Consider the following 21,990-nt stretch of genomic DNA (forward strand, 5'->3'; position numbering starts at 1 on the left):
GCAGGCCAATTGTTTGGGCCATGTATATGTCAATCAAACAGTTGTCATAGCGATTCATCCGATGCACCAGTTTAAAAAGGAATTCACGGTTGCGTCATATCGGAACTAGAACTACTTCCTGCTTCTGTCTATGAATCATGGGAAATGTAGTCAAACCGTTTTTCCCTTAAAAAACAAAACGTTCGAACGTCAACATTCGAAAAAAACTGCGTGCAGTACTACTCACATTTGGCAGTTCACTTTAGGTGCGTTCAATGACTACTCACACAGTAGGACATCTCAAATTTCTACAGAAATACTCATTCAATGCCCCAACAGCAATGACTAGTACGTGCAATGGTGAGTGCCTTGACTGGTTAAGCGCTGTTGAACTCGCAACCGAGATAGCATTTAGCATTAGCCAAAGTAAAACACAACCACTGGTCACCCGATTTGGAGAGAAATTGTAGTGTTAAATTTGGAAAATCAGGTCACCCTACATTCATTCGGTAAAGAGGACAGGACATGACTATATTGAGAAGAGAAATACCTGCAGAGGATGTGGTTGGCCTTTGTAATCAATACTAATCATTGCCGTGTTTTTCTTTCAAGGGTTAAACCCCAATGGAGTTGGCTCACAGCCCCAAGTCCAAGTCAGCCCCCCAAATATTGACGCTCATGAGGGGGACACCTTGAGGTTGTACTGTCGCGCATCAGGGTCACCAACCCCGAAGCTCACCTGGCTGAAAAACGGAGGACAAATTCCACCCCAGGTGAGACGCGATGACGCTAATGTAAGTTTATGCTAACATGATTGAGCGTGTTCACAAACATATCCCAATCTTGCACAGGTGATTCCGATGTCAATCTGTGACTCTTTCTGCATTTTGACCATTTACTTCTATTTTTTTTCCTTCTTTGTGTTTGTGTCCTCCCCCGCCCCCACCCCCCACCCTGTTTGTTTTTGGTACGTCCCCTTGTTCTGACGTTTGCTCAGGCCATTCCCTCTCACGGTTTCCATCAGTATAAAAGCAACAGTGTGGATGTGTTACACAGAAGTATTGAGGAGACGCAGGTCTGTCCATCTGTCCACTGTCTGTCCGTCCTGTACTGTAGATCACATCCAATGTCCTCAACTGACACACATTGTTAACTAAGTGCATGATCCAATATGTCCTTGATTCACGCCTTTTAGGAACCATTAATTTCCCTAATCTACTTGCAAATCCTTTTCGAGTTGGTGCCAAAACATTAAAACCAACCTGCTGGATCAATCGGCTTCTTAATGTACTTGCATGCAGCTCTCGCTTTTATGTCGTCGCCTATTGATGATCCATTGTCCTTGGTTTTGTACCGCCCCCCTCATACCATTACTCATGTCATCTATGAAGAGTACAAAGCATACAGTAGACACTGGAGGCATTCTATGCCTCTTTTGTGCAAGATCTTTTCCCTTGTCCCTTTAGTTTTTCTTTTTTGTCTGCTCCACCACGCTCGGGGGCACAGCGAAGCTCTCGGGCCCGTTTAGTTGCGCCACTCCTTCGCTTCAGCCGTTCCCAGGCCGAGCCCGACTCTGCCGTGCAACCGACCAGAAATTCTGTATACTCTGGCAAACGGCTGGCTTTGTAAACCCATCAGTGTGTTCATACACACGCTGAGCCGGGACCCGCCTCAGCTGCTGCTCGGTTGAGCCCGGCTTACGTTCGGACAGGCCGCAGCTAAGCAGCTTTGTCCATGCCCCAATGGCCCCCAGATGCGGAAATGCCTTCCTTGAGCCCCACTCCCCTCTTCCTCAATCCCTTCCCCTTTCAGGAATTTTAATAAAATGTCATTGTTAGCCTTGAAGCTAAATGGTTGAGTTCTGGGTTTACATATGTGTTCAAAAAAGCCCAATAAGTTTTCTAAACCACATGGGCTTTGTCCCTGTTTTTTTTATTTTATTTTGCGTTCATTTGAGAACATGCACACAACCATCATGTCGTAGTCTGTCGTAGTCTGTCGTAGCCCAAATGTAGTCATCCTTTAATACAATCATCTGTGTGTCAAATGTAGAGCTCAGGCACGAGCCTCTGTAGCAGAATCCATTTCCAGTCTATATGTAGCGTAGTGCTTTTTGTGTTACATTAGCTAATGATGTCACAATGTCATATTTGTGTTTCAAATCAGTCAATCCAGGTAAGTAGTCAACAGCTGACTGACACGAATTGCGCGTGACTTGTCATTCACTTCCTGGTATGTCCTCTCTAGGCCAGCTTGGACCGCACCGACATCGGTACGCTGCTCATCCCAAATGTAAAGGTATCGGATTCGGGCACGTACATGTGTGTAGGCAGCAACAGCGTGGGCTCCAACAGTGCGCCCATTAAAGTTTCCGTGCTCAAAGGTGAGATGTTCTGTCCCGTCATTTTTGGGGTTGATCGGCAGCAGAGGCCTTCAGTGGCTCTGTTTGTGCTCATGCAGCGGGTCAAAGTTCCTCAATTGTCAGAATCCAGCCGTCAGAAGCAGACGTCCATGAGGGTCACAACCTGTACCTCAATTGTATTGTCTCTGGAAATCCTCCTCCCAGAGTAACTTGGACGAGAGCTGGTGGAAACCTGGCGTCCAATCACCAGGTAGATTTGAACATAACTCTTAACAGTGAGACACAAGGGAACATGTTTGTTCTTGCCGTACTAGGATAAAGTGTAATTGCACATCCACGGCAGTAGGTGGCAATGGCGTTTTCATTGTCAGAGTGCGCAAGGAGTATTAGCTCCTCTGCAGACAGGTACTTACCTCAATTTTATTGACAAATGGTACTATTTATAGTTGCGGAGAAGTGTTGGGGGGCGGGGGGGAATATATTTTCTTCCTTCTGTGGCGCTCAGTCGTTGCAAAAAATAATTAAGAAGCACTTCATGAATCCACTGGGCGCTATAGGGTTTGGTGCAGAAAACGTTGAACATGTTATTTATTATTGTCGTTTATCAAATGATAAAAGTCTCTCCTCTGCAAAATAGAAAGGTCAAAGGTTGGTTTTATCACTATAACTGAAGATTCACTTGAGTTTTCGATTTTGGCTGTTGGCCAAATGTACTTTTCTTTAGGAATTTATGTTCATCTCATTATATTGGGTTTGGGCACATTTGATTACATATCTACATAAATATGACAATCACAATCTTAACTTGTCTATATTTCAAATGTAAACTTACTGTAACTGCATCTGCTGCGTCACAGGTTGTTGGCAGTCAACTTCGTATCCTGTCAGCGACCCCAGACGACTCGGGAGAGTACATCTGTCAAGTGCCGAGCGCTCCAGGATCTCAAATCCACCGGGCCAGTGTCTCTGTGTCGGTCACGTCATCTTCCTCACGTGAGCTCACCTGAGGTCTTACATGCACTTTGGTGTATATGTGCAGGGATTACATCTCATTAAGGTCATGAAAATGGTAATGTAATTAGTCAGCAGCTCACAAAGTAAGGCAGGACACTACGGAAAACAACACCTACTTCCTGAATAAACAGACCTCCAGATTGAACAAGCTCAGTTTTTATTTCTATTTGTGAATTTTTAGTTGTTGGTGCCAAAATATGCCAAAGCCTAGACTCTCTCACTCATAATTTGTCAATTGTAATAATACATCAGTTAGATGATGCATTGACTTCATTACAAAAAAAAGTATTTCCTAAAAACACTCCTTCCTTTTTATAGGTCTTCAAAGTCCAATCATCGCCATTGAGCCTCACAGTGCCGCAATACGTGTTGGCGAATCGGCCAGCTTCAGATGCAAAGTGTACAGTGGAGCTCAACCTGTCAGACTGGAGTGGAAACTATCTGGCAACCAACCACTGCCAGGTACTTACCAAAATATCTCTGTCTCTCTCTCTGTGTCTCTCTCACAACCACCGGGCCTCGAATAAAACATTCCTTTTGTTGAGCCCCTTTTCTGTGACGTGGGTACTAAATGCAATTTTCACCCCTCCCCTACAGACAATGTCAAAGTTGGCGCTGATGGTTCTATGATCACCATTGCAAATGCAAAACCCATGAATCATGGTGCTTACCGCTGTGTGGCCAGCAACCCGTTTGGCATCACCCACACTATTGTGTCATTGATTGTGAAAGGTAAGTTCATTTCATAGACATGTACATGATATTCGCTGCACAACTTTTCATAGTTGTAATGTATGGATGACCAAAACTGCCAAAATTAACTCATTCACTGGCATTGACGGCTATAGACGTCGAAAATTCATTTGAACTATTTCTATTAGTTTAAAAAAAAAAAAATCCACTTTTGTTAACAAGAGTATGAAAACCTAGAATTTTTTTGGGGGTACATTTAGAAAATATATCAAATGTATGATTAATCGTTAGTTAACTAGTGAAGTCATTTGATTAATTACATTAAAAATTAATTAAAAATTATAATCGCCTGACGCCCCTAAATAAAAATAAAATTAAATATTAGGGCCGTCAGACAGACGACAGATCGTAATTAATCGCATGACTTCAATAGTTGACTTAATCACAAATTTGTATATCTGTTATAAATGTCCAAATATATATAATATATGAAATGAAAAATAGTTCACATGAAATTGTCAATGGCAGTGAATGGGTTAAAAATTAATGAATGAATGAAAGTGAAAATAAACACGAATATAAATATATATAAAAGTAAACATAAATAATGAACATGCTAATCAATCAGGAAAAGTAACAATCAATTGTAATGCACTTTTTCAAATAAAATCACATTCTTTAATACTTCCATTGCTTTTGGATGTACAGACCTAAAAACAGTCAAATTCCACCAATTTTAGATCCACATTAATAATTTCATCATGCCCATCCAACATCTTCATATTCTCACAGTCTTGAGTGTTCAGTCAGATGGCTTTGCATTTTTGTCCAATCAGAGCTTCCCGTGGCCACTGTCACCCCTGTTGGGCCAGTGTACATCAGGGTTGGCGAACCTATTAACCTGGAGTGTCAGGCTTCAGGTGAGCCCCGCCCTTCCGTCTCATGGCACAGGTTGGACAGCAACCGCAAGATCAAGCTGAGCAGCCCCGTTCCTGCAGAGTCCAATGCAGTCATGCAGGTGCAGTTGGATGAATGCTCTTTTTACACTGGAAAAAACATCACATTAACTGTCGTTCATATTTGTCGTTCAAGATACTTGTGGCTCGTCCAGAAGATAGCGGCGCTTATGTGTGCGTAGCACGCAACAATGAAGGTAGCTCCGAGACTAGGGTGGAAGTCATTGTGCAGGGAGGCTCCCAACTGCCCTCGGTGCCCAGAGTCATTGTTCCCGAGCCACTGATGATTGTGGTGGAAGGACAGACTGCAACTCTACGCTGCGAAGCCCATGGTAATCAAACCCTGCCTGTGTTCTCCTGTGTTGTGTCACCTGTGTTTTTAGAAGAAAAGGTACTACTTTAAATGTAGGTTCATACAACACTTTCTACCCACTTGTCTGTCCAAGGTTTTCCTGCCCCAACTACTACATGGTCCAAATTGCGGTCACCAATGCCTTGGAGACATAAAGTGGTAGACAACAACTTGGTACTGCCCAACGTGGGACGCCAAGACTCTGGGGAATACATCTGCAGCGCTGTAAACAACATGGGCACGACTGAAGTTACCATTACACTGGATGTAGAAAGTAAGTAACAGATTTGAATTTCTGCTCACATTTAGTTTCTAATTAACAGGTGCTGTGCAGTTGTTTTTTTCAGTTATAAATTGGTTTCAGTGGAAAAATACAATAAAAATCTTGTACAGATTCTAAACTTTTTTTGTCACTAAACTAGTTTTTAACAAATGCTTTTAAGAAAATATATTTTTATTTGAAAAAAATTACTACATAATAGATGTTTTTATTCATAATTCATCTTTATTCCAAATGATATTGATATATTATTGATATCTTTGAATGTCTCATGATTCGATTCGATTCCGATTTTTTGGGCCTGCAATTCGATTCAGAATCGATTTTCGATTGAGAACGATTTTTGATTCAAAATGATTTGATTGACAATTTTTGCTTCAATCTATAGATGTGCAAGGAATCGTAATGATCTACTCCAGTCTGACTCGCTAATGCTAATTAGCACGCTACTCGGGGCACTTTTATCACTCAAAAGAACGGCTCCACGTTGGGAAAAAAAAACTTTTATTGGAATAACTTGATCGGGACTTTTTCCTTCTACTCTAATGTGGCAACAACTTAACAGTGTATTAGACCGCGTGGAACCACACTGCCCCTAAGTGGCCAAATTGGGTACAACATGAACAGCGCTCCAAATATAGGCATACACAGACAAAGGCAAGACAGTATAAAATAATTTAAATAAAATCGATCTGGGGACATTTAAAGTCGATTTTAAATCCTACTAAATGAGAATCGCGATTCTTATGAAAATCGATTTTTGGGCACACCCCTAATTATTGACAAATATACATCATGTTTTCATATTATTGAAAGTATGTATGCAAATCTTATAACTTTTACTTTTGCTGTTGTATTACTGTACATATTCTTATATTACCATATTTTTCTGACTTTTAGTTGCACCAGAGTATACACACCATTCAAAAAATGCATAATGAATAAGAAAAAAGCCTTTATAAGTCTCTTCGTTCAGAGTGCAAAACATATTTTGGGGGGAAATGTATTTTACAAAAACTGAGCCCAAGAACAGTAAAGCTTGGACTCGCACAGAAAAATCCCTCTTCCTTTACCGTACAACGGCAGCAAATGAGTTCTTGTTGGAATTCAAAATGTCCATCCATTAATATGGAAACGTTTTTTGTTTGTTTGTATGTTAAGTTTAAAATGGTTTACCGCAACTAGAATCCTGCATCGCATAGTGGCCAACAGGTAGAATCCCGGAGATTTTAGGTGCCAGTCCGAGCTCTTATTTTAACATAACAAGTCACACTTGAGTAAAAGTCGCTGGACCAGCCAAACAATAAAAAAAAAAAAAGAGTGATTTATAGTCTGAAAAATATGGTACAAAATACATATTAGATTTGAAGGTCTTTACGTCTTTATAATATTGGTGGTTCTAAAACTTTAGAAAGTCTTGTTTGGATGCACTTTTGTCTTGGGACAAATAATATTGAGTATTTTTTACTGCTGTATGATCGTCCTCATGTAACTCATGAAAAACCTGGCCAACTTTTCCCCAGCCACTCCGTATGCTACGTCCGTGCCTGATGACGTGGCAGTGCGTGTGGGCGAGGTGATCAGGTTGCAGTGCCTGGCTCATGGCACTCCTCCACTGACCTACATTTGGACCAAGCTGGAGGGTGCGTTGCCCCCCCGGGCCCAGGTCAGCGACGGTGACCTCCAGATCAATCTGGCTACCGCAGAGGATGCTGGGAGCTACAAGTGTGTTGCTAGCAACAGAGTTGGCCACAGTGAAGTAGTGGCCAAAGTTACAGTCAGATGTAAGTTCGAAGTAGTCTGCTACTCTTTCTTTCAAAAGTATTTGAACAGTAAGGCATATTCCAGTATTTTTTGGGGGGGAGGACTGAAAAAAAATGTGCTTGATATCAGAAGATGAATATGAGATACTAGGGGTGGGAATCTTTGAATGTCTCACAATTCGATTCCGATTTTTGGGTGTGTGATTCGATTCAGAATCAATTTTCGGTTAAGAGCGATTTTTGATTCAAAATGATTTGATTGACGATGATTTTTGCTTCAATTTATAGATGTGCAAAGAACTGTAATGATCTACTCCAGTCTTACTAGCTAATGCTAATTAGTGCACTACTCGGGGCACTTTAATCACTCAAAAGAACGGCTCCACGCTGCAAAAAAACAACTTTTATTGGAATAACTTGATCGTAACTTTTTCCTTCTACTCTCTAATGTGGCTACAATTAAACAGTGTATTAGACCGCGTGGAAGCACACTGCCCCTCAGTGGCCAAACCGGGTACAACATGAACAGCACTCCAAATAAAGGCACACACAGACAAATGCAAGACAGTATAAAATAATTTAATTAAAATCGATTTTGGGACATTTGAAATCGATTCTGAATCGTACTAAATGAGAATTGCGATTCTTATGAGAATCCATTTTTTGGGCACACCCCTATGAGATACGATCAATATTTTAGCTTTTATTTACAGGGTTTTACATCGGGATCTGATAGCAATACCAATGAAGGAGTATTTTGGGTTTTTGCAAACTCTCCAAATGTATTTGATTGGTGGGGCAACGTAACACTCCTCCATGATGTTCCCTTTTGTAGCGCCATTGGCAGTGCGTGTGTCACCACAAGTGGAGGTGAAGGCTCAGGGCAGCGCTGTGGAGTTCACGTGTTCGGCAGCTGGCGGGGTGGAAACTAAAATCGAGTGGCTGAAAGAAGGAGGCGGCCTTCCCCCAAACCACCACATCAAAGATGGCGTGCTCAGGTGATACATTGCAATCACATCATAATCTCTGCCCGTTAATTCCCGCTGTTATGATGGGCAGTTTGTATAGATGTTGTGCCTTAACGTTTTGTTGGCCGACTTAAAGAGACAAATTTGGCAGTTTCTACACTTCTACCCATTTGCTCCCAAATGTTTGGAAACAGTTTGAATTATTGTATGTATGTACTTAGCTTTTTGCAGTTATTTATAGCAGCGTCTTAACATTCACTACGGGATCATTCTGACTGCTTACTCAGCTTCTGTTAATAACAAATCACTCAACCTATCGTTAAAAGGCCTTAGAACATAAAGTACACTAATTTAGTTGAGTAAATATTGATGTTGAATGTTAAATGTGAGCCATAGCTTTTCTTTATGCTCTTCTTCAGGATTGAAAACCTTGAGCAGAGCAATGAAGGTGTTTACATCTGCAGAGCAAGCAGCATATATGGTCAGGCTCAGGACGCAGCCAGACTCACCATCCAAGGTATGTTTCATTTAGTTCAATCAATCTGCAAACTTTGCACTTTACTAAAGTTTTTTTTTTTTTTCCCACAGCGCTGCCCAAAGTGATGATTAATGTGCGCACCTCAGTGCAGACCGTCATGATTGGAAACTCGGTGGAGTTTGAATGCCAGGCGGTCGGTGACCCCGAGCCCATCGTCAAGTGGAGCAAAGTGGGCGGGCCTCTGCCGACCCACATCGTGGTGATGGGTGGCATGCTGAAGATTGAGCGGGTGACCGAGGCAGACGCAGGCCAGTATCGCTGCACGGCCACCAACGATGTCGGCTCGGTGCAGTCCCAGGTGGTCCTCAATGTCCAGTGTGAGTACATTTTCATAATCGCCGGCATTTCCTTAGAAATATGTCTTATAGAAAGGGAGCGGCCTGGTCACTTGTTGCAAGGTGGAGCTCAATCCCAACGTACAGTTGATCAATTAAAGTTTAATTGTCTACTCTGCCCTAGGGCTGGACGATTAACCGAAATGTTATCTTGATTTTGATTTTGGGTGTATCTCAATCATTAAAACGTAATAATCGAAGAAAAACGATTTACAAGTATAGATATATATATATATATATATATATATATAATTGTGATTATTATTTTTCCCATAATCGTCCAGCCCTACTGTGCCCTGTATTAACTCATTCACTGCCATTGACGGCTATAGACGTCAAAAATTCATTTTAACTATTTCTATTAGTTTAACTTTTTTTTCCCACTTTTGTTGACAAGAGTATGAAAACCTAGATTTTTTTTATTGTACATTTAGAACAGATCTAAAATGTGTGATTAATCGTGAGTTAACTAGTGAAGTCATGCGATTACTTACGATTTAAAACTTTTAATCGCCTGACGCCCCTAATTTTTTATAATCTTTTCCTTCTTTTTTTTTAATCACGTCAAGTGATTACATTTTTTAATTGTAATTAATTGCATGACTTCAATAGATAGCTCACGATTAATCACAAATTTTAGATCTGTTCTAAATGTCCAATAATTTATTTCCTAGACTTTCATACTCTTGTTAACAAAAGTGGGGAAAAAATGTTAAACTAATAGAAATAGTTCAAATGAATTTTTGACGTCTATAGCCGTCAATGGCAGTGAATGAGTTAATTATAAGATTCATCTTGGAGAAAAGTAAAAAGAGGCCTATCTGAAGGGGTTTTCCTTCACTGCAGAGTTGCTGCTGATGTTCCCTCATTGTTTGTTTGTTTGTTTCATAGCACTTCCTCAAATTTCTACACTCCCTGAAAGGAAGGAGGTGACTGTTGGGTCAGATGCTGTCTTGCCATGCGTGGCATCAGGATATCCTGTGCCTGAGATCAAATGGACCAAGGTAACCAAAATAAAGTTGCTTTCATTTTCTTCACAAGGTAACTGGAGTCAAAGGTGCAATCGGTGCGTGCTTCATTTTATATATTAGCCAAACTTGACAAATTAATTCTCGCCAACCACTCCGTTTTGAAACTAGGTAGCTTAGCTCACACACGTTTGCTGTAGCCGTCACATCTCTACTCTGTGTTTCCACTTTTAGCTTGGAGGCGAACTACCCCCCAAGTGCTTCCAGGAAGTAAACGTGCTGACGGTTCCCCGGGTCACGCATAGCGATTCAGGGACGTACGTGTGCACCGCATCAAACAAACAGGGCAAAGTGGAAGCCTTCACTCGACTGGATGTTCACGGTTAGTCTGCCATGTTTACGCAAAACGCGGTCGTGTGTCTAACCGTGAGATGATGTCGCGTTCCAGAAAGAGTGATGCCGTACTTTGCCCAGGAGCCACTCTCTTATCTCTCCCTGCCCACCATCAAAAATGCCTACAAGGTTTTCAGCATCAAAATCAACTTTAGGCCTGATAATGTGGATGGTGAGTACTTTGTGTTATATTGCACAAGAATATTGGAGCCTCTTCATAGATTGCAAGCGTATAACCTCATGTGTGATATCATTACATCTTGGTCCCTCTCTCCTCCTTGACCACCTCCCCCTCACCCATGCGGTGGGAAGGTCTGATATTGTACGCTGGTGAGTCTCAGTGCTTGAAGGCCATTGTTGATGCTGCAACCGGCTTTCACATCTTACAGATGGTTTCGTTGCAAATATGGTGCATGGTGCTTAGTTCTTGTTATGTTCTCAGTCGTGTCACGAGCAACAAACAGCAAACTGATATTAAATCGTAATACAGAAAAATGCTACATGTATCCGAATCTGTATCAGTAATGCTCCAAGGAGACATTTACTGTAAGGATTTGTCATGGAAGCATGTGTTCCCAGCATGTGGAGATGCACGACACACTCACAATGTGAACGTGACCGGACGGACGCTTTCTCAACCATAGCATGCTGCTTTCAAAGACCATGGACAAAGTGTGTGAATGAACTCTGCAACAAGGGTACAGTTATGGAGGACCAAAAATGCCAAAATAAAAAATTAATTAACTTATTCGCTGCCATTGATGGCTATAGATGTCAAAAATTCATTTGAACTATTTCCATTAGTTGAACCTTTTTTTTTTTTGTTAACAAGAGTATGAAAACCTAGATTTTTTTTTTATACATTTAGAACACATATCAAATTTGTGATTAATCGTGAGTTAACTAGTGAAGTCATGCGATTAATTACGGTAAAAAAAATTAATCGCCTGACACCCCTAATTTTTTATCTTTTTTTTAGGCGATTAATTTTTTAAAATTGTAATTAATCGCATGACTTCAATCATTAACTCGCGATTAATTGCAAATTTTACATCTGTTCTAAATGTACAATAAAAAAAAAAATTCTAGGTTTTCATACTATTAACAAAAGTGGAAAAAATGTTAAAAAGAAAATAGAAATAGTTCAAATGAATTTTTTATGTCTATAGCCGTCAATGGAATGAGTTAATTAATACAAGTGACAATAAAAACGGATATAAAAAATATAATTAAAAAATTAAATACAAAAAAATACATATACATTTTCTCACTTTTATTTTTATTTTTTTTATTTTACAATTGAATTGCTTCATTCATAAAGCAATCCTTTCTCATTTATTTTGCTGTCAGGCTTTATGTTATTTAGTCAGTTTGCTAGCACAATATGAGTTTGAACAATAAAAAGTCTTGAATAATTAGAGAATGACAAAAACACTTTATTCATTTAATGAGAGAAACAGAATTGATATGATATATCAACGGGCATTTGTATAAATGATTGTTAAATGTTTAATATCAAAAAGTCATGTGAAAGCCAAAAGCTGTTTTTAATGGAAAGGTTTTGTGTAAATGATTTCTCATTAGTGCCTTTGTATACTGTAAAATAATAAATTTTAATAATTTTAATATATTAACATTTCAATTCAGATTAGTGTCCAATGAATAACAATAAAAATAAACTGTTAATGTTTGTTGCTTTACTAAGTAATGGTAATTATGTAGCCATAAATTTGTACTTGTTGCCCTTCACACCTTCCCATGTTCTTTCCTGCTCATAATTTTTGAATGAATGAAAAGGCTTATTTATCCAGGTTATTTGTATATTTGATTTATTTTATGTTATTTTTCTTTTTATTCACACAGGTATGATTCTTTACAACGGTCAGAGGAGAAGTACAGGAGCAGACTTCATTTCTCTCGGCCTTGTAGGTGGCCGCCTAGAGTTCAGGTCAGTTTTCTTTTTTATTGACTTAAAAGGGAAGTCAACCTTAAATATTTATTGGCAATAATATGTAAACATGACTTTCTGATTAATATTACATTTGTGGAATATGAGTTATGCAGCAAAATCTGTTTTTATCCATCTGAGGGGGCGGCCATTTTGCCACTTGCTGTCGACTGAAGATTACATCACAGTTGCTCGGGGCTTAGGCAACAACCAATCACAGCCTGTTTCTGTCACCTGTTTTCTAAAGCTGAGCTGTGATTGGTTGTTACCTGAGACCTGAGCAACTGTGATGTCATCTTCAGTCAACAGCAAGTGGCAAAATAGCCGCCTTCTGATATTAACTCATTCACTGCCATTGACGGCTATAGACGTCAAAATTTCATTTTAACTTTTTTTATTAGTTAAAAAAATTTTCCCCACTTTTGTTAACAAGAGTTTGAAAACCTAGATTTTTTTTATTGTATTAAAACAGATATAAAAATTGGGATTAATTGTGAGTTAACTAGTGAATTTGAACTATTTCTATTCTATTTCTATACAAGAGTAGTGAAATCATGCGATTAATTATGATTACAAATTTTAATCGCCTGATGCCCCTAATTTTTAATAATCTTTTTTTTTAAATAATAAAAATAAAAGTTAATAAACTTTTTTTATAAGAAAAGATTATTAAAAAAATAAAAGTTAATAAAAAAAATAATAATTTAAGAAAAGATTATTAAAAATTAGGAGCGTTAGGCCATTAAAATTTGTAACCGTAATTAATCGCATGACTTCACTAGTTAACTCACAATTAATTACAAATTTGACATCTGTTCTAAAAGTACAAAAATAAAAGTCTAGGTTTTCATACTCTTGTTAACAAAAATGTTAAATAGAAATAGTTCAAATTAATTTTTGACGTCTATAGATGTCGATGGCAGCGAATGAGTTGATAAAAAATGCTGGATTTTGCTGCTTAACTCTTATTCCACTAACGCATTATTAACTAGAATACCCTATTGAGACTAGTGGGGCTGGATAGAACACATTAGTGTCAAGATTTTTTTGAGGGGGGGGGGGGTTGACTTTGTCTTTAATCTGACTGTTACTACTTGATATTGAGGACGTGCCAGCAGCAAGAGCAACCTTTGTGTCATCATAGGTTTGACGTGGGTTCGGGCATGGCCACCATTCGTGACCCCAACCCTGTCAAACTGGGAGAATTCCACACAGTGGAGCTGTATCGCAACCTTACCCTGGGCTACATCATGGTGGACGGAGGGGAGCCTGTCAATGGCAGCTCGCAGGTACCCCTGTTGACATCACTGCCAATGTAGCATATGTGTATTTGTGTTCCATAGCAGCTCTTTTCCTCTCCTCAGGGCAAGTTCAAGGGCTTAGATTTGAATGAGGAGCTACATGTGGGCGGTTACCCCAACTACACTGCTGTGGCCAAAACCGCTGGCATCAAGACTGGTTTTGTTGGTACGAATTGAAACTCAGACCCTGGCAGAAATGAAGCATTGGTGCCTTTTTTTTTTTCACCTACCATTACTTGAATGCGCAGGTTGCATTCGCCAGCTGGTTATTCAAGGTGAGGAGGTCATCTTCAAGGATGTGGACCGCAGCTCCACTGGTGTTACAAACTGTCCTACATGCAAAGATCAGCCATGCCAGGTCAGCTTCTGCCTTGCATTCATAATCTTTTCCCTGCTTCTTATACTCATTTCGTAATTTTCGTTTTTCTCTCTTCAGAATGGAGGCAGGTGCGAGGACTCGGACACCAGCTTGTATACATGCAGCTGTCCCAGAGGATTCACCGGCAGCAACTGCCAGCACCACTCTTCCCTTCACTGCCACTCAGGTACATGCTGATAAAGCAAGCCATGGAGTAGGCAGCGTCTGTGACCTTTTGTGACTTGTGTCCGGCAGAGGCCTGCGGACCGGACGCTACTTGCATTAATCGCCAAAGTGGTCTGGGCTATGATTGTCGATGCCACCTGGGCAAGTTTGGAAACAAATGCATGGATGGTAAGACAAAAAAGTCAACCGAGAAGTCCATCTGTAAATGCTTGCGCTCTACAGAATTCAGGCAACAGAGATGGAATTTGCACATGTTTTCAAATAGACAAGTAGCTTGATGCAATGTCCCGCCTCCTCATCTTCCCCAGGGGAATTGGTAACCACTCCGCTGTTCGACGGAGAAGAGTCGTACATTTCCTATCCTCCGTTGACCATTGTCCATGACGACCTGCGAGTTGAAATGGAATTCAAACCCATTGACAGAAATGGTCTGATGTTCTTCTGTGGAGGGAAGAAGATGAAAGTGGAGGACTTTGTGGCTCTCTCCATGGTGGATGGGCATGTAGAGTTCAAATATGAACTTGGCACAGGTAATATGGACTGTGCTTTTAACTCATTCACTGCCATTGACGGCTATAGACGTCAAAAATTCATTTGAACTATTTCTATTAACATTTTTTTCCACTTTTGTTAACAAGAGTATGAAAACCTAGATTTTTTTTATTGTACATTTAGAATAGATATAAAAATGTGCGATTAATCGTGAGTTAACTAGTGAAGTCATGCAATTAATTACGATTAAAACATTATAATCGCCTGACGCCCCTAATTTTTAATAATCTTTTCTTTTTAAATCGCGTCAGGCGATTAAAATTTTAATTGTAATTAGTTGTATGACTTGTACAACTCACGATTATTATTATTTTATATCTGTTCTAAATGTACAATATTTTTTTCTAGGTTTTCATACTAGCTGTCAATGGCAGTGAATGAGTTAAAGGGGAAGTCAGCCTTAAACATTTCTTGACAATAATATGTTATATGTGAACTCACTAGTGTAAACATAACATTCTGATTTATATTACATTTGTGGAAAAGGAGTCATAAAGCAAAATCCAGCCACTTTATTCATCTCACGGGGCGATCATTTTCCCACTTGCTGTCGACTGAAGATGACATCACAGTTGCTCAATGCTCAGACAACGACCAATCAAAGCTCACCTGCTTTCTGAAGCTGAGCTGTGATTGGTTACTAGCAACTGTGATGTCATTTTCACTCAACAGCAAGTGGCAAAAATGGCGGCCTTCTGATGTTGATAAAAACTGCTGGATTTTGCTGCTTAACTCACATTCCACTAATGCAATATTAACCAGAATGCCATATTTATTTATTTATGTATCGATATATATATTTATTTGTGTATGTATTTATTTTTAAACTTTATTTCAAACATTTAAAATGACAATAAAACAAAATAGCATAATTTGACAATTGTGCCAAAAAAACAACAACATTTAACCAAGTTATTCCACAAAACAAGTATGAAATATAATGGTTATCGTTCTCCATAAATAATAATAATGACTACCAAAGAAACACATTTTCAAAAGAAAAGAATTACTGTTTGAAATGGAATAGGATGAAGCAACTGCTTATCTAGTCCTATCCCTATTTAGACCAGAACATATTATTGTCAACAACAAAAAATTGGGTTGACTTCCCCTTTTAAGCTATGCAAGGCTCTTTTATTTTTATTTTATTTTTTTGTGGGAAGTCGATCTTTGCTAAATATGACCAGTATGATTATGAACCATTAGCTTCTGAGCAAAGCTAATGATGCTAAGTTTTGGGTTTTATTCTTGAGTTGGTTAAAAACTGCACTACATCGCACTCAATCCTGTTTAAATGAATTAAATCTTGACAGTGGCAACATCTCCTTTGTCGGAAAGACCTCCAATGGGTCGTCATCAAACTTTTTTGTGCCCATTTTGATTTTCAGGCCAGGCCGTCCTTCGCAGTCCGGAACCAGTCTCTTTGGGCCAATGGCACAGAGTTGTGGCTGAGCGGAACAAGCGGGATGGTCACCTCAGAGTTGACCACGGCCCAGTGGAAAAGAAGGCATCTCCTGGCAAAGCCCAGGGCCTCAATATCCACACCCCAATGTTCCTGGGAGGTGTCCCCAACACGGAGATTCTGCCAAAACCTGCAAATATCAGCCAAATGTTTGAGGGCTGTGTTGGAGAGGTAACCTCTGACTGATCTAAAGTGTATCATTTGCAGAATTCTCTAACTTGAATTTTTCGACTTAGGTCTTCATAAACAACAAGAAGGTGGATCTGTCCTACAGCTTTACAGAGAGTAGAGCGATCCGCAAGTGTGTGGATACGAGCCCTTGCGACCGCCGGCCCTGCTTGAATGGAGGCCACTGCATGCCCAATGCTGAGTATGAGTACCAGTGCCTCTGTAGGGATGGATTTGAAGGTATGTGCTAACAAAGCGACAATCCTATTGGTTTGTCTTCACAATCATTTTTATGCTACATCTCGATGTATGCTTTTTCCGAAACAACCTACCGATGATTTACTAATACTTGCCCTGTAATTGTTTGGTGACCCTTTAGGCGAGCGTTGCGAGATCACGAAAGACGTGTGCCAGCGTGACTATCAGTGCCAAAATGGCGGCAGCTGTGTTAACGGACGCTGTGTGTGCCGCTCGGGATTCACAGGCCTCAACTGTGAACAAAGTAAGTGTTGAATGGTTTGCTACTTGTGCTGTGAGGTTAAACACACAAAAAAAAGGACACAAATTAGAGAGAGAAAAAAACCACATAATGATTTAAATTCACCAGTATGACGCACCGGCGGCTCTCCTTGGTATTGTGCAGCATTCTGGAAGTTATCCACATCAGTGATTCACTTTTTTTCTTACCCACTACTTATAAATCCTGCGCTCACAGGCCGCGTCTCCAGCTTCCCCGAGGCCTCGTGGAATTCAGCAGTTAGCGAAGCTAATGGTACAGTATGTGAATATTGAGTCTGACTGATCTGACCGTGACTAACAGGGACCCATCTGAGGTTCGAGGGGCCCCATAACCTCCCGACACATACCAAACATGTGCCTGCACGTCAACTGGGAAAGCTGGGAAGGGGGAGTCGGTTCTAAGCGCTAAAAGAAATCGCGGTTTTCTAATTTAACAAACTGTAATTCTCTTCTTTCTTGTCAGTTCATGTAAGATGATCACTCACATCATTGTCTCCAACTAAAGCTGGAATAATGTTTGACCCCCCCCCCCCCTTGAAACTGTCCATATCCAAATGTTGAATGTTGACCATGTATGCACTTCCATTAACAATTTAAAGCACTGATTGTCATTTGAATGACTTTTACTCTGTTTTCTGCATGAAGTCAGTTACAGGAAAGTGTAAAGGATGTGATGTGAATGCGATAATGCAACTTGCCCTTGCCTTGAGTTTGATCATGTCATCAATATGTTGATACTGTTAGTCACATTGAGTACATTTTAACTCATTCACTGCCATTGACGGCGATAGACGTCAAATTATATTTAATTATTTCTATTCGTTTAACATTTGTTCCACTTTTGTTAACAAGAGTATGAAAACCTAGAAAAAATATTGTACATTTAGGTAAGATATAAAAAATGTGATTAATGGGTGAGTTAAGTAGTGAAGTCATGCGATTAATTACAATTACAAATTTCAATCACCTGACGGCCCTAATTTTTTATCATCTTTTTTCTTAAAAAAAATTTTAACTAGTGAAGTCATGCGGTTAATAATCGCCTGACGCCTCTAATTTTTAATAATCTATAATTATATTTAAAAAAAAATTTTTTGATGAATAAAACGAAAATATTATTTTATAATTTAATTACATTTTGTAATTAATCGCATGATTTCAATGCTTAACACACAATTAATCACAAATGTTATATCTGTTCTAAATGTACATTAAAATAATTCTTGGTTTTCATATTCTTGTTAACAAAAGTGGAAAAAAAATGTAACTAATAGAAATAGTTTAAATGATTTTTTTGATGTCTATAGCCATCAATGGCAGTGAATGAGTTAAAAGGAACTACAGTAATGACACAATTGTCCTGAAAATGAATCAATTTTATTTATTTACAATGTTTTGTTGCTACAAATATTCTCTATCACTTCTTTTCAATGTTGTCTAACGCAGCCTGTCTCGCCAGGTGTCAAAATATTCGCCACAGGAGGGCGCCGTAACATTACAGATGAGAAGCTTGGCTGCTGTTTAAAAGCTATATTGATTTGTAAAATATTTGTTCCTATTGTCTGTAGATTCTCCCTATCAGTATGCAGCTCATTTTCACAACGATGGATACATTGCCCTTCCTAAATCCATTCTGCAAAGACGGTAAACATGTTTGTTTATATTTGTCTGCTCTCGCACATGATGTAAGTATGATAGTATTTATCATTCCATATTTTTATACTTTAGTGCACATGACTCGCCGGAGATGATTGATTTGGAGATCAATACCCTTTCCTCCGAGGGTCTGATCCTGTGGCAGGGAGTCGTAAGTCGTGAATCTTAGTTTTCAACTGCTCCTTATTCTAATCTTACAATTCTCCGTCATCACGGACTGATATCATGTAAAGAAGTGGCTCTGGGGCGGCTGAAGTTCATGTAATGCCATTAACGTATTCACTGCCAGCTCAGTAAAAATGAATCTTTGACGTCTAAAGCCGTCTTTGGCAGCTAATGTGTTAATGTCAACAATAATAGCACACTGCTGTTTGCATTCATTTCAGCAGTTGCCAAACATTTGCACAGGCTCGTTCTCATTCTTGACCGGGCCATCTGTGGGCATGCTCTGTCTGTATAAACGCATGTTGCTTCTCTAACCTCCCCTCCATTTCCTTCAGGAAACCAATGGCACACTCAATTTGCGAAAGATGCATGCTAGTAAAAAGGTATCCACTCCAACACGGGACACTCTTATCTGGCATGAGTCGACACATTGGCTGTTGTTTCTATACTAATACTGTATGTAGACATCACCACGTGCTTTGGAAAGTTACAGCTATCTTTGCATGTCAACAATAGATGATGTTAAAACACTTTTGGTATAAAAAAAGATTATAGTTGCTAATGTATGCTATAAGGCAAACACTCAATTGGAAGCAGTTGGTCAAAAGTTGCTGGTTCGCAGTTTGTTTCCATCATCTCTCAAAACACTAAAGTAAACAATCTGACCTCCAGGAACATGGGGAACATGGCAGAGGCAAGGACTTCATCAGTCTCGGAATTCACAATGGATACCTCATTTTCAGGTTCGGCCCTGCACTTCTGTAAATATACCCAACTGTATTGCTTTGATTTGAAGTCTTTCTGATGATTTATTGCTCTGCAGCTACCAGTTGGGCAGTGGTGAAGCAGAGATCATGTCACGACAGTCCATCAATGACGGGAAATGGCATAAAGTTCAAGCAGTCAGGTAGATTGCATTTCTCTGGGCATCATTATGTACAAACTTTGGAACGTCAATAGGTTATATTCAGAATCAGAAATAATATCCTGTACCTCAATTATTACTCGACAAAAATAGAAATGCAACACTTTTGTTTTTGCTCCCATTTTTTATCATTTGAATTTAAAGATCTAAAACTTCTTCCACATACAAAATATCACAATTTCTCTCAAATATTGTTCACAAACCAGTCTAACCAGTCTATCACTTTTGAAAGCGGGCTCCAGAGTGGAAAGATTTCAAAACGCGCCCCGTACGCGTCCGTCTGGACACCGTATGCAGGATACTCCTCCAGTGGTGACGTAATGGTCGCAGCTAGACGACGACGCAAAATATTTTGCTTCTTTATTCCCACGTTCAACAAGCGATGTCGTACTTGAATCACCCGCCATTTTAACTTCTCCTGTGTTCATCTTTTTCATGTTGTTTTAATACATGCAAAGCCATGTTTGTTCTGTAGATTGCAATAAAGTTAGGAAAAAAAGTGTTCGTCTTCTTCGCTAATTCTTCTTCTATGCTTTACGTTAACTCCCTGTGGCTGCGCTACAGCGCCACTCCAGACTTGGTGTATACATTACAGCCGTTAAACGTCCTCAGCGTCTTCTTTTGGACACACGCAAGTCTTGAAATGCTTCTGTGTGTACGAGATTTGTTTGAGGAGTGAAGCCGGCTTTGCTTCTGTTTGGACGGGGCCTAAATCTGTGATAGTGAGCACTTCTCCTTTGCCGAGATAATCCGTCACACCTTACAAGTGTGCCATATCAAGATGCTGATTAGACATCATGATTAGTGCAGAGGTGTGCCTTAGACTGCCCAAAATATGTTGCATGTTAGTCTTGTTACACCCCCCCCCCCCCAATAAAACAAAAATACACCTTTCAGAGTGGCCTTTTATTGTGGTTAGTCTAAGATCTTTGATTTCATCTCGTAAAAAAAATGGGAGCAAAAAAAAAAGTGTTGTGTTTATTTTATTTTTGTTGAGTATATTTTGAAAATGTAATGCAAAATGGTTAAATTACTTGAAACAGTATGTGATTGTAAACTGCGCAGACAATGCAAATTGTGTTGGTTTCCTTCCCTCGCAGGACTGGAAGAGATGGCTACATCCAAATCGATGGAGGAGCGGCGCTACATGGACAGTCAAAGGGAAAAAGCATCATGGTCAACACGAAAGGCCCTCTTTACCTTGGTGAGTGGACTTCTTAAAACCCCATGACATCTACTGATGATTCTTTTCTTGCTTCAACTTGTATTTTATATTTTATAATATGTTGATTTTTAATAAACCATACTAACCAGCCACCTAACTTTAAAATAATACAAACACATTCAGAAACATTTAATATATTGAGAGAGAGCCAGAAGAGCATGGATAAAACAAAAATTGTGTAAAAATTGTGTAAAAGTGTACTGATCGGTTTACAATTTTTTTTTTACTTTTTTCCAAACTAAAAAGCTTATCATCTTACAATATACTTCAATAATCATAAGATGTACACTATAAAATAAACACAACAGTCTGTGCTTTCTGTATTTGTCAAATTGACGATGGTAGAAGATTGAGAATGATCTAATATATTGAGCAAAAATTAGGCTGAGACTTCCTGTTTTTGCTTCTGCTGACAAATTTAGTGTTATACATGATACTGTGCCACCATCTAGTGGCTGTAAGTGGAATTACAACCTAAAATAACAAACTCCCGTTATAACTGGACCCCAAAAAACAAGCAAAAAATGCTGCAAAATTTTCACTTTTTTCAAATTTAGCGTTATACATGCTACTGTGCCACTACCTAGTGGCTGTAAGTGGAATTACAACCTAAAATAACAAAATTGCGTTATAACTAGACCCCAAAAAACTAAAAAAATGCTGCAAAATTTTCACTTATTTCAAATTTAGCGTTATACATGCTACTGTGCCACTATCCAGTGGCTGTAAGTGGAATTACAACCCAAAATAACAAATAACAAAACTGGATTAAAAAAAACACAAAAACAAAAACACCAAAACAAAAATAACAAAATGTTCACTTCTTCCCAAAATGAGTGTTATACATGCAACTTTGCCACCCCTTAGTGGCTGGAAGTGGAACAACAACCCAAAATAACAAAGCATTATTCAAGACTGCTTAGT

The 21,990-nt window shown here is 39.3% G+C and overlaps 1 protein-coding gene across 9 annotated transcripts in view; it reads left to right on the top strand.

Annotated features, from left to right (window-relative positions):
- The window catches only part of hspg2 (heparan sulfate proteoglycan 2), a 90,944-nt gene that overhangs the window by 68,373 nt on the left and 581 nt on the right, over nucleotides 1–21,990 (top strand). For 4 of the 9 annotated variants that reach the window (XM_086067326.1, XM_086067330.1, XM_086067332.1 and 1 more), the window contains 35 exons: nucleotides 592–752; nucleotides 977–1,054; nucleotides 2,227–2,362; nucleotides 2,440–2,591; nucleotides 3,199–3,334; nucleotides 3,674–3,817; nucleotides 3,953–4,087; nucleotides 4,885–5,066; nucleotides 5,141–5,336; nucleotides 5,451–5,630; nucleotides 7,160–7,420; nucleotides 8,235–8,397; nucleotides 8,787–8,884; nucleotides 8,956–9,222; nucleotides 10,132–10,244; nucleotides 10,443–10,590; nucleotides 10,657–10,773; nucleotides 10,914–10,931; nucleotides 12,465–12,549; nucleotides 13,694–13,838; nucleotides 13,914–14,016; nucleotides 14,099–14,208; nucleotides 14,287–14,395; nucleotides 14,464–14,562; nucleotides 14,703–14,924; nucleotides 16,335–16,579; nucleotides 16,645–16,816; nucleotides 16,956–17,078; nucleotides 17,292–17,348; nucleotides 18,664–18,739; nucleotides 18,824–18,902; nucleotides 19,252–19,299; nucleotides 19,589–19,659; nucleotides 19,740–19,823; nucleotides 20,942–21,045. In XM_086067326.1, coding sequence (XP_085923452.1) covers nucleotides 592–752; nucleotides 977–1,054; nucleotides 2,227–2,362; nucleotides 2,440–2,591; nucleotides 3,199–3,334; nucleotides 3,674–3,817; nucleotides 3,953–4,087; nucleotides 4,885–5,066; nucleotides 5,141–5,336; nucleotides 5,451–5,630; nucleotides 7,160–7,420; nucleotides 8,235–8,397; nucleotides 8,787–8,884; nucleotides 8,956–9,222; nucleotides 10,132–10,244; nucleotides 10,443–10,590; nucleotides 10,657–10,773; nucleotides 10,914–10,931; nucleotides 12,465–12,549; nucleotides 13,694–13,838; nucleotides 13,914–14,016; nucleotides 14,099–14,208; nucleotides 14,287–14,395; nucleotides 14,464–14,562; nucleotides 14,703–14,924; nucleotides 16,335–16,579; nucleotides 16,645–16,816; nucleotides 16,956–17,078; nucleotides 17,292–17,348; nucleotides 18,664–18,739; nucleotides 18,824–18,902; nucleotides 19,252–19,299; nucleotides 19,589–19,659; nucleotides 19,740–19,823; nucleotides 20,942–21,045 — 4,617 coding nt within the window. The remainder of the gene's footprint in view (nucleotides 1–591; nucleotides 753–976; nucleotides 1,055–2,226; nucleotides 2,363–2,439; nucleotides 2,592–3,198; nucleotides 3,335–3,673; nucleotides 3,818–3,952; nucleotides 4,088–4,884; nucleotides 5,067–5,140; nucleotides 5,337–5,450; nucleotides 5,631–7,159; nucleotides 7,421–8,234; nucleotides 8,398–8,786; nucleotides 8,885–8,955; nucleotides 9,223–10,131; nucleotides 10,245–10,442; nucleotides 10,591–10,656; nucleotides 10,774–10,913; nucleotides 10,932–12,464; nucleotides 12,550–13,693; nucleotides 13,839–13,913; nucleotides 14,017–14,098; nucleotides 14,209–14,286; nucleotides 14,396–14,463; nucleotides 14,563–14,702; nucleotides 14,925–16,334; nucleotides 16,580–16,644; nucleotides 16,817–16,955; nucleotides 17,079–17,291; nucleotides 17,349–18,663; nucleotides 18,740–18,823; nucleotides 18,903–19,251; nucleotides 19,300–19,588; nucleotides 19,660–19,739; nucleotides 19,824–20,941; nucleotides 21,046–21,990) is intronic. The other 5 variants (XM_086067328.1, XM_086067329.1, XM_086067327.1 and 2 more) reach the window with 5 other exon arrangements.

This window comes from Leptonotus elevatus, chromosome 2 (genome assembly GCF_054856555.1).
Source record: "Leptonotus elevatus isolate MCC_2025b chromosome 2, RoL_Lele_1.0, whole genome shotgun sequence".
In the NCBI taxonomy this organism is placed as follows: Eukaryota; Metazoa; Chordata; class Actinopteri; order Syngnathiformes; family Syngnathidae; genus Leptonotus; species Leptonotus elevatus.